The sequence below is a fragment of the Lissotriton helveticus genome, chromosome 2_1, assembly GCF_964261635.1.
Source record: "Lissotriton helveticus chromosome 2_1, aLisHel1.1, whole genome shotgun sequence".
Lineage (NCBI taxonomy): Eukaryota > Metazoa > Chordata > Amphibia > Caudata > Salamandridae > Lissotriton > Lissotriton helveticus.
Genome location: NC_136059.1, coordinates 107,398,443 through 107,416,085, shown reverse-complemented (window position 1 = coordinate 107,416,085; position 17,643 = coordinate 107,398,443). Strand labels below are relative to the sequence as shown.

At 42.5% G+C, this 17,643-nt stretch overlaps 1 protein-coding gene across 3 annotated transcripts in view; it reads left to right on the top strand.

Annotated features, from left to right (window-relative positions):
- Window positions 1-17,643, top strand: part of LOC144817767 (CD209 antigen-like protein C) — a 124,784-nt gene that overhangs the window by 68,642 nt on the left and 38,499 nt on the right. For all 3 annotated transcript variants that reach the window (XM_078674567.1, XM_078674566.1, XM_078674568.1), the window contains one exon: window positions 7,462-7,613. In XM_078674567.1, the coding sequence (XP_078530693.1) occupies window positions 7,462-7,613 (152 nt within the window). The remainder of the gene's footprint in view (window positions 1-7,461; window positions 7,614-17,643) is intronic.

The window sequence follows — 17,643 nt, the reverse complement described above, 5'->3', positions numbered from 1 at the left end:
GCCCAGCCTTTTTCAACACATACATAATTCCTTTAGGCAGCATCATCCGCTGTCATTACATCAACCTACGTCGATGACACACAACTCTCTCTCTACCTCACAGACAAGGCTGCTTGACTGAAATCATTCCCTGGATGAAGAAAAACTGTCTGATGCTAAACACTGACAAGACTGAAATCCTGATTTTCAGGAAGAGCACATCACTGTGGGACTCCATCTGGTGGTCGAAAGATCTAGGACTGATACTCACCACCCACGCTAAGGACCTTAGCATCAACAGCAACATGACCAACATGACCGCCCGAGTCAACACAGTCACTGCCTCATGCTGCCATACCCTGACTATGCTGGGGAAGATTTTCAAATGGCTCCTGAGAAGCACCAGGAACATTTTAACACTTGCCCGTGTCACAAGCAAGCACAAATAAGGGAACACCCTCTACGCCAGGGTCAGCAAAAAACTCACCAGAAGTCTGCAGACCATCAGAATTTGGTGACTAGAATCACTCTCAACCACCCATGCCTCACACCACATCTGAACAAGCTCCACTGGGTCCCCATACACAAAAGACCACAATTCAAAATCCTCACCCACACTTTCAAGGCACTAAGTAGAAATGGCCAACCATACCTCAACAATCGCATCTGATTTCACATACCTTCCAGACAGCTCCATTTGCCAGTACTCCTACATATGCACAGAATATGGACTACGCAGCATATGAAAAGCCAGATCCAGCTTAGAAATAAAATGAGAACATTTCCTTGCAGGCAACTGCTACTAAAATGCTGGCAGGGGAGGGATGCCTTACGCAGTCTTTCATCCTTACCAGGCTGATGAATTGAGGACACATAACACAACATGTAACATAACACATAAAACACACACCACATCATATAACCTAACACATAGAACACATAACACAACATATCTCATAACACAACATATAACAACACATAAAACACATAATACAACATATAACATAACACATAAAAACATAAAACATAACACATAAAACACGAAAAATGTAGCATAACATATAACATAACATAAAACAAATAACACAATATATAACACAACCTATAAAACACATAGCAAACAACATATAACATAACACATTAAACACATAACACACAATACACCATAACACAACATAACATAACACAGAATAGCACCGCAGAGCACAAAATATCATAGCATAACATAGCATAGTACGACATAGCATAGCATAACATGACATGACATGGCATGGCAAGAAATTGCATGGCAGGGCAGGGCATAAAACATAATATTGCATAGCACAGCATAAGAACATAACATAACATAGCATAACATAACATCATAACATAACATAGAATAGCATACCACAGCATAGCATAAAATAACATAGCATCATAATATAGCACACTGTAACATGATAGGCATCACATCATTGCATAGCATAACATAACATGACGCGATGCAACAAATAAAATGACATGACCTATAACACAACATGACATGGCATAACATAAGTCATGACATGGCATAACATAGCATTGCGTAGCGTAACCTAGCGTAACGTAACATAGCTTAACATAACATAATATACCTTAAAATAGCATAACATAACATGCCATGACAACACACAACAATAATATAACTTAATGCTTAATAGATTGTATGCTGAATGGAAAATTGTTAAAGAGTGGCCCACACTTGAATCTTAAGTGAGATATATGGGATAATTTACCCTCTGCCATAAATTATAAAGCTATTGCAAGTCACAGAGGGGTTCCATGACCCTATAGAAGAACAAAGCCGTAGGCCTAGTTCCTTAACCACTTCCGCGCTCATGACGAGCTCAGCTCGTCATGAGTTACGACGCTCGTACGCTCATGACGAGCTGAGCTCGTCATGTAACGCGGCTTTTTTTTAAACGCAGTGCGCAGCGGGAAAACCGCTAGCGCGCATTCGGTTAATAAGGTTAGGGAACTCCGAAGCGACTTGCAATAGCCTTAGAACTGTGTTTGCTTTATAGTCTGATCTGTAATATTGAGGATTGTATGATATTAGTACTTGTGGTTATAGAGTTGAAACCTAGCACAGAATGGTGAGTTGCATTTAAGATTAGGGGATGAATCGAGATTGAGTGCAAAAGTGAGGAGAGGAGGGACTCATGTTGTTGAAATCTCTTCTTTGTGATACATGAATTGCGCCTTAGAGCAATGTGCTTTGAGTATTTCTTAATGAAGTGCTGGAGTACAGGAGAGAGCTAGATGTGTGGAGCAGTATTGTTCCAGATTCAGATGTCCTAGCTCGAGAAGACATGTTCTTTTCCTCGTGCACTTATTATTAACATATCTTGTAATGTCCTGGTGTTTTGTTGATGACTGCTCTTCTGAGATGGGGTTAGGTCTGCTTATAGAAATTGTGGTGCTAGTTCTGTGTTTTATTCACTATCTCTACACTGTCGATTGTGGCGCCAGAGATGGTTAGTCAGTTGTTCTGAAGTTCATACCTGAAAGAAATCTGGAATCAGAGTTCATATCTAGAACTAAAGCTTGTATATATTTTGGTGAACTTTATGTCAGAATAAAAATTCCCTTTGGGCACATTAGGTGTAAAGACATCAACTTCTCTAAGACAAAAATGGACAACAAATATTCAAGCATTAAAACTAAGAGCAAAGCATAAGCAACAGAATTATGAGATAACGGTCAGTTCAAAATAGCACAGTTTATTTATACATAAAATTGATTAAAAAGACAAATTAAAATAACATAAAACTTGGGAACACAGAGAATATATCAAAGGGAATGAATCAAGTACATCAATACATCTAATCAAATTCATTCACCTATAAAAGGGAAGTACACAAAATTCCTAAATCAAATATAAATAGTACTATTCCCTCAATTTCAACGCGTTTCGACGGACAAATAGCATATCGCCGTCTTCATCAGGAAATATAGACTGTCTTCCCAAGAAATCTCGTGTCACGAGCCAATCATCAGAATAGGGGACTTGTCGCTCCTATCTGGAACAGAAATCTCACTTTGAACTGATTAACCGAACAGCTGCACGGCAAATCTAGGATGCTTATTTTGAGCACCACTCCAAGCTGAGACGAGTAGTTGTTAGTAGGTAATCAGCAGAAAGGTTGTTTAAAATCCAAAGTACACGGGGTACAGGACTTGAATCACAGCTTAGTTGAGAGTATCCATATAATTTTGGCGTAATTGAAAAAGCAATATATATTTTGTGTGCGTGTATATAACACACTGCACGTTAGCGTATTCCGGGCCTTTTTTAATTTTAATTCATCCTTGAACGGCCTCTTGAATCGTAATGCTGCTAGCGTCCCGCGAGTCAATCCGCTCGTCTCCAACTGAAAGCCTATATTTTGGTGAAGACAGTGGGCACAGAGCTATGTGTGATTCCTTAACCGTGTGGATTCTGAAGGAGAAAAGGTAGTTCATGTGAATTCATTCAGGGGCATATTACCAACGATTAGCGATATTTATCGCTAACTAGGCTTAGCAACGAATTTTCTATCACTAAGCATCGCCGGAAATTATCGCTGAGATAACGTGCTATTAGCAACGTTTATCTCCAAAGCTATACATTTTCCGGCGATAGCGTGAATATCGCTGAGAATACAGCGATATTCGCGTCAAAATCCTCTTAGCCATGTTATCCACCTCCCATTGGATAACATGGCTAAGAACTGGTCAGAGCAGGCGTTAGTTTTTGGCGATAGCGGGAATATTTCCATCGCTACGCCTGCCTTGCTAATAGGCGATATTGGCTGAAAGCAGTCGCTAACGTCGCTAACAGGTTGGGTACGCCCACTTTGCATGTCATTAGCGATAAATATCGCTGACATGCAAAGCGGGACCCAAACCGCTCGCTATCGCCTGAAGCTGTCGCTAACTGCTGTTAGCGACAGCTTGCTAATAGAGCGATAGAATTATCGCCGCTTAGCGGCAGAAAACGGCCGCTAAAGCGGCGATAATTGCCTATTGCCCTGCTTGGTAATATGCCCCTCAGTTTCTTGTTAGAGAGCCATGGTGGATCTGAGCTTGCTGGACTTTGTTACTTTGCTAACTTGAGTTTGGAGTAGACACATGACATCTATGCTTGGCATAAGAAGCTTTCAGGAGATTGATCTCCTTGTGTGTGGAGCCTTTAATATATAGTTGTGTATCATTGTCCTGCTCTTGAATCTTGTTACCATAGTGGATGAGGAGTATTCAGCTTCATGTGCAAACTAAATATCACAGAGCTGATGAAAAGTACTAGGACAACCACAAGCCACTGGTAGCGGTTGGGATCTATAAAGTCTCATGTTGATGAACTGTTGTTGGTGGGAGACCTAGGATACACTCCTGTGTAGTGAGGTTTTGTTAAAATGCATCTATGTTGACAGGATCTTTATCAGGCTTCTTGTTGAGTACAGAGCATTGTTAACATTCAGTGCAGCATTTAGGCGGGTAGCTGACCTGGAAGTCATGCAGGAGATGGTTGCTTTGTTATTGCAATTGATGTCACTATTGTTCTGACTATTGCAATTGTAAAGGTTTGATGGGATGATGGTTGTCAAGTCTGCCAAAGTCAAGATGCTATCTAGGCCTGGGCGGAGTTCATGGAGTGCTGCGTACCCAACAACTATTGCAAGGGGAGAAGTGCATTACAACGCGCTGATTTTTAAGAGCAGGGTTTTTGATCTACACTGTAAAATCACTTTGAATGGCACCATGCACAGCGCAATAGGGTGCTGCTTCTTTCTGCCGCTCGAGTAGATGTTCTACTTGAGAGGTAGTTTCCTCAAGAACAAACAGAAAGTTTTTCAAGGTGAGCAGTAGCGACCATACGCGAGAACCCTCATTGTGAAATCTCACTCGTGCTCCTCAACGTTTTTCAAAACTCCGTGCCCTATGCCGAGTGCGGAGCGGAAAAAACTCTGCAAACTCTGTGAGCAGAGCGGAATTTCAAGCCCATGCCTCGGTAGAGAAAGAATACTTGCTACTTTGAGTGGATAGTAGAAGATGTTGTGATGTAAGGAAGCACTTCTGAATAGTGATGGTGGATTGCAGCATGCCATCAATGAATGTGGTATACCTGAGGATGGCATGTATGATGTTATGGCTTGTGATTCAGTGTTTCCTGAAGGTTATCTGTTTGGCAATGTATGCGTGGTGGTAGTTCACCATGTATTATCAAAGGGATGGATTCAGTCAAGTATATGTGTTGTCAAAGGTGGGTCGGTGTTAAGTGATGGATGAGAATCATGATAGAGAAGTGGCCTCACAAGTTTCCTTTAACCCCTTCGGTGCTGATGACGGAACCGCTCCGTCATCAGCCGCGGTCGCGCTGTGCTGATGACGGACGGTTCCGTCATGGCCCGCCCAGCTCGATAGAACGCTCATGCGCGGCGCGAATTCCGCGCCTGCGCTGAGGGTTCTATTGAGTGGGCGGGACCATGACGGAACCGCTCCGTCACGAGCACAGCTCAACCGACGCTGGTGACGGAGCGGTTCCGTCACCAGCATGCGCCCGCCGCGCGACCGCTCAAAACCCGTAGCACTGCGGCGGAATAGCCGCCGCAGTGAAGGTGTTAATCAAGCAGTGGCATTCAAAAGCAGCTATGAACGTGAAGATTATCTGATATCTTGTTTGAGGTTTACAGTCTCCAGGTGGTTGAAGAATGTTTTTTATGACTTATTATTGGATAAGTCTTCTTGGAGGATGACGTTTCGGAGTCAGATGAGTATTTGAGTGGTTGAAGAAAGTGGGGGTGATTTTGTTCTTGATACTTGCATCTCCTGCAAGTAGAAACAGGATGTAGGAAGCTCTAGATAGGTGAGATTTGTAGGTTCCTGGAAACTGATGGTTAACAGTGATTTCTTCTGGTCTAATATGTGCAAATAATGTGCTGTTTGCTGTTGCCTGGGTCTTTAATTTGTTTATAGGTGAATGTGAGTCAGGTGAAGATGATGAAGCACACAGCCTTTACAAAGATGCAGAGCACACAGAAATAAGCTTAAGTGCTTCTCTTTAGCCGGACAGTTGTGTATAGTGAATGCTGAGTTTGAGTTTACCATGTGCATGTGGGTAATATGTGTATATGTGGGGGTCGTTGTATTCCGAAAATGTAGGAGGCGAGGTTCATAGTCCTTGTCCTTCGGGGGTATAGCCAGGGCTACTGGAATTATGCAGCAGGAGAGGTTTGAATTATGCTGCAGGGTTGAGTAAATAAGGCAGCAAGAAAAGACAAATTATGCAGCATAATGTGTCACATTTTCTAATAGTATTATTTCATTCTTTAGTCTTTTTTAAACTTGAGAACACTGTCTGGGCATTGGCTGCACCTCAGTAGTACCAATTTATAACCCAAATATAGAAATAAGCAACAGAAAGGTGACCAGCTTTGCAAAGGGCCTTCCACTGCACTGCAACACCTGTTGTTGCATTTTGAGTAAGTTTTAAACCGTTTGAACTAGAAAAAAATTTTTTCATTAAAATCTGCAGATTATGCAGCAGATGATGGTTTATGCAGAAAATCGCTAATTATGCAAAACTACTCGTGGCCGCACAATGGCAGAATTCCAGTGGCCCTGCTTATAGCAGGCCCAAATAAGAGACACCACAGATGTCATTGGGGCATATTATCAAGGGGGTTATCTCCGCTTTTTTGGCTTTAAAAGCCAAGAAAGCGGAGATAAAATTATCTCCCTATTACCTAGCTGTCGCTAACACCAGTTAGCGACAGCTAGTAGGAGATAGCGACCATGTTGGGCCCCACTTTGCATGTCAGTGATATTTATCACTAATGACATGCAAAGTGGGCGTGCCAAGATGTTAGCGACTGGAAACAGTCGCTAAAATCGCTATCTCCTATTACCAACTTTTGGAGATATTCGCGCTAAGCGCGAATATCTCCAAAAGCTAACACCTGCCCTGAGCAGTTCATAGCCATGTTATCCAATGGGAGGTGGATAACATGGCTAAGAGCATTAGCGCGGTAATGCATGAATATCGCTGACTTTTCAGCGTTAGGCCGTTTTTTATCACATTTGCGATAAACCTTGGTAATACCAAGGTTTATCTGCGATATAAATCGCCGCAGCTCTGCGGTAAATTGTTGTCTCTAACCAAGCAATAGCGATAATTATCGCTATTGCTTGGTAATATGACCCATTATTTTCCTACACTTTGCAACAAAACCGGCATGAGATCGCATAATGGTTGACTGGTGACACTGCTAGAGGCTAATGCACATGGTTGTTAATGTAAGGATCATGTAATTCTGTCAGCCGGGGTGGGGCTCAGCAGTCATAAGAAAGAAGGCTGCCTCTACGCAGGCACCCATGTGGGAGTAAGCTATGCTCCTAAAACTGCACCATGATATATTTTAGCCAATCATACTGTTTTATTGTTCTCAGACTATTTTTGATGGTGATGCTCTCATTCACTAGGTAGATGCAACAACAAACCTACCGATGGGTGGAAGCTGAATGGAACCTACCTCTATTACTTTTCAACAGAGACAAAAAATTGGTGTGATGCAAAAAAATTCTGCATTGACAATAATTCCGATCTTGTCTCCATCACAAGCAAGGAAGAGCAGGTGAGACGGAAGTATGATATTCACAAGATGGATGTGAAGGCCTGAGACATATTATTAATATTAATAAGTATATGTTAGTCTAACCACTTTGCTTAGTTCTTTTTATTTGTTGCTCAAAATCTCTGCTGCCTCTGCATATTCTTTTCTGGTCCCTGGCAGTCTGCGTTAGCAGGTCACTTGCCTCTGTTTTTTTGCGGGTGGGGTACAGTAGACATCCGTCTTTAAAATTTTAACTTTGCCTCAAGCGCTTGTGTTCAGTAGTGTTCAGTGTGTTTACTTTCGTGTGGGAGGGATTTTATAGGGGAATGTGTAATCCCAAAACAATGTTAACTAGTACAGTATTACGGTCTACTTTAAAGACTCTTTTTGTTTGCACATCAACTTCCGGTTTCACCTACTAGAGCTGCCAGTTTGGTGAGTCTGTGCTCTTGTCTTTCTCTCCTTCTGTGCTATTTGAACCAGCTGATGCACTGGATGCACGGCGGACGTGCCACTGGCACGCCTAAGTCAAGCAAGTCCGTGACTGTCCACATCCGAACCGTGGCCAGCGCTAGCCATGCTGCCCATGAGGTACCCCATCCTGCAGCTTTTATTAAATATACCAAGAGGGAGCTGTGGGCATTAGAACCTATGCAATGCATTCATTTGGGATCCCCTATGCTGTAAGCTCCGATACTGGCTTTACTTGCCCAAATTGCAGTTTTACTGTTCCATAGTTGGATCAAGCCTTGCCCTCTTTTAACACCTTAACCGTGGCGGCAATTCCGCTGCGGTGCGGGCCGTTCCATTGAGTGGGAGGGGCCACATTGGCCAACGGACGTGCGCAGCACTACGGAGGTAGTGCTGGCGACGGCTGTTGGCCGACGGGCGCAACAAAAGGGTTAACAATCTCTCTTGACCCTTACTTTCTGATGACTCTTTAGGAGCCTCTGCAGTTTTAAAATAAAAGATCGTTTTTGGTGTGTTTGTTAAATTTCCACTCCCTACCGAGGCATGCCCTGGATTTTTTTTAACTGTTAGCTGATAACTACTGGGATGTCTTGTTCCTTACAGAAATATGGCTCAAAGACGGTTCGGCACCGGATATAGCACTAGCCACCCCACAGGAATTCTCCATCAAAACACCTTGATCGAGATAATAAAATTGGTGTCGGGATTACAATTATACATCACGCATCATCTCCGTGCTCTGTCTCTAGAGTATGCAGTCATTTATTCTGACACTCTAATGAGAAACCATAGGAGGTAAACAAGAGAAGGCTAATGCTTTGTTTGTTGCGGGTAAAACAGTCATCAAATCAACAGCTCAACCTATTGGGGAAACAGTCTTTGCAAACGCAATTTTTACATCGTAGTGCCTTCACCACGCATTTGTTACCTCACATTTGTTTAGTACGTATAGGCCTTTACAATGCATGCCTTCACCACGCATTAGTATATATATTACTTGAGAACATGTCACGATTCATTGACTTTTACCTTTTCCCATTTGTAGAGGAATTGCCCTCCTACACCAGAGACACTAAAGACTTCCTGCGCTACATTGAAGGAAGCCCATGGGAGTCTGACTTCCTTATGGTTACTTTGGATATAGCCAGATTATATACTAGCATTTCACATGAACAGGGCATTGATGCTATTCAACAAATTTTGAAACAGCGACCATCGAAATTTACCAACCACGGTGAAATGTTTATTGAATTTTTGCATTTTTGCCAATTTAATAACATCTTCATTTTCCAGGAACAGATATATAGGCAAAAACGGGGGACTGCCATGGGAGCCTGCTTTGCCCCCAGCTACGCAAACTTGTCCGTCGGCTGGTGGGGGAAGTGGGCGGCCTGGTCGGACTCCTGTGACCACTGGGTGGAGAAAACCATTATTTGGAGACAGTACATAGACAATCTCTTTCTTGTCTGAGGAATCAGTCTCAGAATATATCAAACATTTGAATAGCAATAATCTGAATCTTAGGTTTTCTGGCGAGATCAGTGCGAGTGAAGTCACTTACCTGGATGTCAGGGTCTTTGTAACAGATGGTAGGAGGCAGACATCATTATTCAGAAAACCCACCGTGAGTAATTCAGTGCTTCATGCACTCAGTAGCCACCCGAGGAATCTGAAAAACAGCATCCCGTATGGGGTACTTCTGCGTATAAAATGCAACAGCTCTATATCAGAAGATTTCGCAGAGGCTGGCGCAGAATGTCTTAACAGATTTAGGGAGCGTGGCTACAAGGAGAAGATTTTGAAGGAGGCATGGAAAAAATCGGAAACGACCAATAGATTAGAGCTTATCAAGTATGTCTCGAAGAAGAATAGCACAGGGAACAAGAACCTTAGACTCATTACTAACTTTTCTAATGCAGCCAAGAGTCTTAAGAAAATCATGTACTCCAATTGGAGAATATTGAATTCAGACCCCATTATTGGCCGGGACATCCTAACCATCCATCCATGACCTTCCGCAGAACTAGGTCTCTTAAAGATCACCTAATCCAAAGCCACCTACCACCTATGAACAAAGGCATACAGGGACTCGCAGGTTTTCATCCATGCAGCAAATGCAAAGCCTGTGCGGATAGTAAGAAGACTTTGACTTACTCAATACCAGGGTGAGAAGTTCCTATCAAAATTAAGAAATTCATGAATTGCCACACAACTTGCGTTGTCTACTGCCTGAGCTGCCCCTGTGGGCTTAGGTATGTGGGCAGCACGATTTATCCAGCCAAAATGCGTGTATTAGAACATCAGAGGGCTATACAGAACAACGATAGCAATTATCCCATAGCACGTCATTTCCAATCTCATCATGACAGTAATCGCAAACTTCTGAGGTATTTTTGCTTAGACCATGTGGCCCAAGACCCGTGAGGCGGGGATAGAGAAAAACGCTTGAGGAGATTTGAATCTCGGTACATTATAGATTTGGCCGCCAAAACACCTTTGGGACTGAACATGGGGGAAGAACTCAGGGTACACTTGTAAATATTGCTTGTATCTAATTTTGTTTTTGTTATTTGCTTTTACAAATTTCAGGATTTGAGGTCATTAGCCAACTACCTACTGCCAACCCTCACACCTCCCCTATTGTTATGTTCACATGATTCTCGCATTTGACTTATTGAAACCATTAATTTTTTCCATCTTTTGAAATAAGAATGCCCATTCAGGGCGCTATTGAGTGTTTTTTTTGTCAAGCAAGAATAGGCTGCAACTTATCTAATTTTGGAAGCCCATATAGGGCAACAACATGAATGATGACTATTGATTTACATGGGAGTGCATGCCTTTCTGGTTGATTATCAGACTTTCTCAGAATTTTCGAAGATGGATATACTAGAGTATTGAGTATGTAAATAGTGCGATTTGAATTGACATGATTCACTGATTTATTAACTTTTGAATTTTGATCAATTTTCCCGTTCATATTATCTTAATATTACTGTGATTTGAGTTGTTGAGCAAGGCTTATGAATTGCACTTTAATTTCTTTGTTTTATTTTATTTTGTAATGAATTCGCGCCATGCCTGACATTAACATGGCGCCCAGTGGTGACCATCTCCCATGTGATCGTATCACAAATGTTTTGCTTTTGTATTTAAATGAGCCGCATCATGGCGGCCGCCTTACACTGACGAAGGCGTACCGCTGAAACGCGTTTGTAGTTAGAACCTATGCAATGCATTCATTTGGGATCCCCTATGCTGTAAGCTCCGATACTGGCTTTACTTGCCCAAATTGCAGTTTTACTGTTCCATAGTTGGATCAAGCCTTGCCCTCTTTTGACACCTTAACCGTGGCGGCAATTCCGCTGCGGTGCGGGCCGTTCCATTGAGTGGGAGGGGCCACATCGGCCAACGGACGTGCGCAGCACTACGGAGGTAGTGCTGGCGACGGCTGTTGGCCGACGGGCGCAACAAAAGGGTTAACAATCTCTCTTGACCCTTACTTTCTGATGACTCTTTAGGAGCCTCTGCAGTTATAAAATAAAAGATCGTTTTTGGTGTGTTTGTTAAATTTCCACTCCCTACCGAGGCATGCCCTGGATTTTTTTTAACTGTTAGCTGATAACTACTGGGATGTCTTGTTCCTTACAGAAATATGGCTCAAAGACGGTTCGACACCGGATATAGCACTAGCCATCCCACAGGAATTCTCCATCAAAACACCTTGATCGAGATAATAAAATTGGTGTCGGGATTACAATTATACATCATGCATCATCTCCGTGCTCTGTCTCTAGAGTATGCAGTCATTTATTATGACACTCTAATGAGAAACCATAGGAGGTAAACAAGAGAAGGCTAATGCTTTGTTTGTTGCGGGTAAAACAGTCATCAAATCAACAGCTCAACCTATTGGGGAAACAATCTTTGCAAACGCAATTTTTACATCGTAGTGCCTTCACCACGCATTTGTTACCTCACATTTGTTTAGTACGTATAGGCCTTTACAGTGCATGCCTTCACCACGCATTAGTATATATATTACTTGAGAACATGTCACGAATCATTGACTTTTACCTTTTCCCATTTGTAGAGGAATTGCCCTCCTACACCAGAGACACTAAAGACTTCCTGCGCTACATTGAAGGAAGCCCATGGGAGTCTGACTTCCTTATGGTTACTTTGGATATAGCCAGATTATATACTAGCATTTCACATGAACAGGGCATTGATGCTATTCAACAAATTTTGAAACAGCGACCATCGAAATTTACCAACCACGGTGAAATGTTTATTGAATTTTTGCATTTTTGCCAATTTAATAACATCTTCATTTTCCAGGAACAGATATATAGGCAAAAACGGGGGACTGCCATGGGAGCCTGCTTTGCCCCCAGCTACGCAAACTTGTCCGTCGGCTGGTGGGGGAAGTGGGCGGCCTGGTCAGACTCCTGTGACCACTGGGTGGAGAAAACCATCATTTGGAGACGGTACATAGACAATCTCTTTCTTGTCTGAGGAATCAGTCTCAGAATATATCAAACATTTGAATAGCAATAATCTGAATCTTAGGTTTTCTGGCGAGATCAGTGCGAGTGAAGTCACTTACCTGGATGTCAGGGTCTTTGTAACAGATGGTAGGAGGCAGACATCATTATTCAGAAAACCCACCGTGAGTAATTCAGTGCTTCATGCACTCAGTAGCCACCCGAGGAATCTGAAAAACAGCATCCCGTATGGGGAACTTCTGCGTATAAAATGCAACAGCTCTATATCAGAAGATTTCGCAGAGGCTGGTGCAGAATGTCTTAACAGATTTAGGGAGCGTGGCTACAAGGAGAAGATTTTGAAGGAGGCATGGAAAAAATCGGAAACGACCAATAGATTAGAGCTTATCAAGGATGTCTCGAAGAAGAATAGCACAGGGAACAAGAACCTTAGACTCATTACTAACTTTTCTAATGCAGCCAAGAGTCTTAAGAAAATCATGTACTCCAATTGGAGAATATTGAATTCAGACCCCATTATTGGCCGGGACATCCTAACCATCCATCCATGACCTTCCGCAGAACTAGGTCTCTTAAAGATCACCTAATCCAAAGCCACCTACCACCTATGAACAAAGGCATACAGGGACTCGCAGGTTTTCATCCATGCAGCAAATGCAAAGCCTGTGCGGATAGTAAGAAGACTTTGACTTACTCAATACCAGGGTGAGAAGTTCCTATCAAAATTAAGAAATTCATGAATTGCCACACAACTTGCGTTGTCTACTGCCTGAGCTGCCCCTGTGGGCTTAGGTATGTGGGCAGCACGATTTATCCAGCCAAAATGCGTGTATTAGAACATCAGAGGGCTATACAGAACAACGATAGCAATTATCCCATAGCACGTCATTTCCAATCTCATCATGACAGTAATCGCAAACTTCTGAGGTATTTTTGCTTAGACCATGTGGCCCAAGACCCGTGAGGCGGGGATAGAGAAAAACGCTTGAGGAGATTTGAATCTCGGTACATTATAGATTTGGCCGCCAAAACACCTTTGGGACTGAACATGGGGGAAGAACTCAGGGTACACTTGTAAATATTGCTTGTATCTAATTTTGTTTTTGTTATTTGCTTTTACAAATTTCAGGATTTGAGGTCATTAGCCAACTACCTACTGCCAACCCTCACACCTCCCCTATTGTTATGTTCACATGATTCTCGCATTTGACTTATTGAAACCATTAATTTTTCCATCTTTTGAAGTAAGAATGCCCATTCAGGGCGCTATTGAGTGTTTTTTTTGTCAAGCAAGAATAGGCTGCAACTTATCTAATTTTGGAAGCCCATATAGGGCAACAACATGAATGATGACTATTGATTTACATGGGAGTGCATGCCTTTCTGGTTGATTATCAGACTTTCTCAGAATTTTCGAAGATGGATATACTAGAGTATTGAGTATGTAAATAGTGCGATTTGAATTGACATGATTCACTGATTTATTAACTTTTGAATTTTGATCAATTTTCCCGTTCATATTTTCTTAATATTACTGTGATTTGAGTTGTTGAGAAAGGCTTATGAATTGCACTTTAATTTCTTTGTTTTATTTTATTTTGTAATGAATTCGCGCCATGCCTGACATTAACATGGCGCCCAGTGGTGACCATCTCCCATGTGATCGTATCACAAATGTTTTGCTTTTGTATTTAAATGAGCCGCGTCATGGCGGCCGCCTTACACTGACGAAGGCGTACCGCTGAAACGCGTTTGTACTTTGATTTCTTGTGCCAAATAAATCCTACTCGGATTTAACCCCCCGCGAGTGCTCTTCTTTACTTTTGGAGCTTTGCCTATATATATATATATATATGTATATATATTTCCAACGAGTTGCTCTGCAGACTGCCAGTGGCCCTGTGGGAGCTGGCGCAAACACCGGCCGAGCGTGCCGGTCTGCATTCAAGCCAACAAAAGTTCCAAAGTTTGTAACTTGCTATCTCAGAAATGCAGGCACGACAAGCAAATTCAAGTTGGCAGTCCGGAGCTTCTAATGCGCTGGTCCTGGAAGGCTTCCGATTACCCACAATGTTGCGCACAACTCTTTCTTCCAAGAAAATAAATTCCAGGACACCCAGGGATGCTTTCATTCGTTTTTTTAGGCAAGATCACACCTCACCAATGCGTTTCACCTTACGGCTGTCTCATGTGAGAAAGCCGCAAGGCGAAACACGTTGGTTCGGTGTGATCGTGCCTAAATCAATGAATGGGGGCATCCCTGGGTGTCCAGGAAGCATATTTGGGGGCATTCTGATCCTGCCTACCATTGGTAGTTCCGGCGCCACTCTTCCAGAACACTAAAAGTGGCAGCCAGTGGGAGCTTGAAAGGCAAATGGGTTTCAAACTATTTGTTTTAAACAGCGCGAGCAGACCTCTCAAATTTCCTAGGTCGATGCGTGAGTAGCTCATTCTGTTCTGTGTTTTTTGTTTCATTTTGCATTCTAGTACCTGTATTATACATTATGAAATGATGGCTACAAGTCCCATAATGCAAAGAGCTAGTAACTTGGCAAATGTGCTACTGACAGATGGACCTGGGAGAGTTGAATGTTCTGTATGAGAGCATTACATATTTTATTTGACACACGACATTGGCAGCTTTTTTCATCTACAAAACAATGCAGTCCTGGTGGCAGGTTTAACTTAATGAAACTGTGCAGATCAGCGTAGAGTAAAAGTATTCACTTGGGGAGCTCCGAATTTTACATTCCATAATAAGTTAGGAGCCTTTGGATCCCATCCAAAAAAGAAAAAAATGTAAGGTAACCATCAGCCAAGGATTAAAAACATCTCCCACTTGGTCCACATATCACTTTTTTCTCAATCCAAGAACTTCCTCAAGATACTAGACCAAACAGTGAGTACAACAGAACAATCTCTAAAGAATATGAGGAATAAGCTACATGTTTTCCAGACTTTTCATGGACATTTTTTGGATAAAATTAAGTGCTGGTTTTCAAAAGGATGCTACTATTACAACCCAAATCAATGAAAAGCCTAAGAATGAGTTCTCTTCTTTAAATCACACCAAGAAATTTAACATCAGGGGGAGCTGTGTATCAGCATGCTCAGGAGTTTAGTCGATCATGGTTGCATGTATTGCAGCGTTATATCATGACGAGGACATGACACCACTCAGCTTTGTTTGAAATTCAACCACAGCATGTAAACTGCACTCATCGCTACCATGGATGACATCCGCATGACTCTGGACAGACGAGACACAGCAGCCCTTGTGCTGTCTGAAGCTGAACACTGACAAGACCAAGATCATGATGCTGAGGAAGAGCACTTCACTGTGGGACACCATCAGGTGGTCAACAGAGTTGGGACCAACAACCACCCACACCACCCATGACAAGAACCTTGGGATCATCATTTTTAGCAAGTTCAACATGACCACCTAGGTTAAAGCCGCCACGCCTCAAACTTCCAAACACTGAAGATGAGGTGGAAGATTTTCAAATGGCTCTCTCTGAGTACCCAGAAAACCTTCACACACACTGTTGTCAAAAGCAAGCTGAACTACAGGAACACAATCTATGCCGGAATCAACAAAAATCTCCAGAAGGCTGCAGAGCATTCAGAGCTTCAGCCAGAATCATTTTCAACCTCCCATGCTAAACTCAGATCCCACCACACTTGAAGGAGCTCCACTGGCTTCCCATTCACAAACAAGCACAATTCGAATTCCTCACTCACACTGTCAAGGCACTACATAACACTTGCCCTAACACACCTCAACAATCTAATCTCCTTTACAAACATTCCAGACACCTCAGTTCGTCCGGACTTCTAATTGCACACATCCCAGCCACACAGAAAAACAGATACAGAGGTTGAACCTTCTCCTACATTGCTTCTAAAGCATGGAATGACCAGCCACTACACAAAGGAGCCTCCACCTCACTTCTTTAAACCTGCAATAAGCTGAAGACCTGGCTTTTTGAGTTGTCCCACTAGGCCCTAGGTGTAGCTAGGCACACACCTGCTCTGTGCCAGGATACCCTCCTGGGTGATAGCACGCTCTACAAGTCTGCTGACCATAACATATAACTCAACAGAACATAACATAAGATAGCATAGCATACCATACCATATCATATAATATTACAAAATAACATAACATAACATGAAAAGTGTTTCTGTTCTAGCTAAGTTGAGCGCTTTGAAGTCATGTGTCATGTGTTAATCAGTTACGGCTACAAGGTACATTGCACTCTGGTGTTCCACTTTAACCCTATGCATGCTGCCATAGGCCATTGGCCGATGGCAGCACTACCTCGCTGGTGCTGCCGTCGGCCAATTGCGGCACTTCCGCAAAATGGGTGGCGCAGCCAAAGGGTTAAACAATGCACAAGTGTTCATGAGTTCCAGTATGAAAGTGCTGTTGGAGGAGAAGACAACATCTAAAAATGTCACATATGACAGAAACTGCTAAATGTGCTAAATAAATGCCAGTTTCAACTTAGGATGGAATTGCTGTAGGTAGCTGTATTTAATTTTAGCCAGAAAATATCTTCTTTCATTAGCACACATTGAACTAATGAAAAAAACAGAAGCTGTAAGAGCTGAGCTGTCAACCAATAGGTTGTACTGCTTTTAGTTGTCCAAGACACGCTTAGGGGCAAGGATCTGATCTGGAAAGTCCTCTGTATGACATCCCGCTGTTAGTCCTCTGTCAGATGTGCAGACTGGTGAGGGATATAAAATAGGCTGCATTTGAGAGGCTAACACACCTTTAGGTGAGATGATCACATTTAAACATAGTTGCAGGAATTCGGGAAGACCAAGCGTAGGCGCACGTGTCAGAGATGCCTTCATTATTCACAGGGAGCTGTCCATAGCCCAAAAACTAAGACCTAATTGTGCCTCGTCTCAAGTACATAATTAAAAAGAAATAAGTGCCAGGGTCCTTACCAGGAGGTGCCAACTACCCTTCACACTCATACAAGTGTGACAGTTCAGAAATTAAATACAGATTAAAATGACTAATACATGGTGCCCAAGTTATTTTGTATAGCTATGGG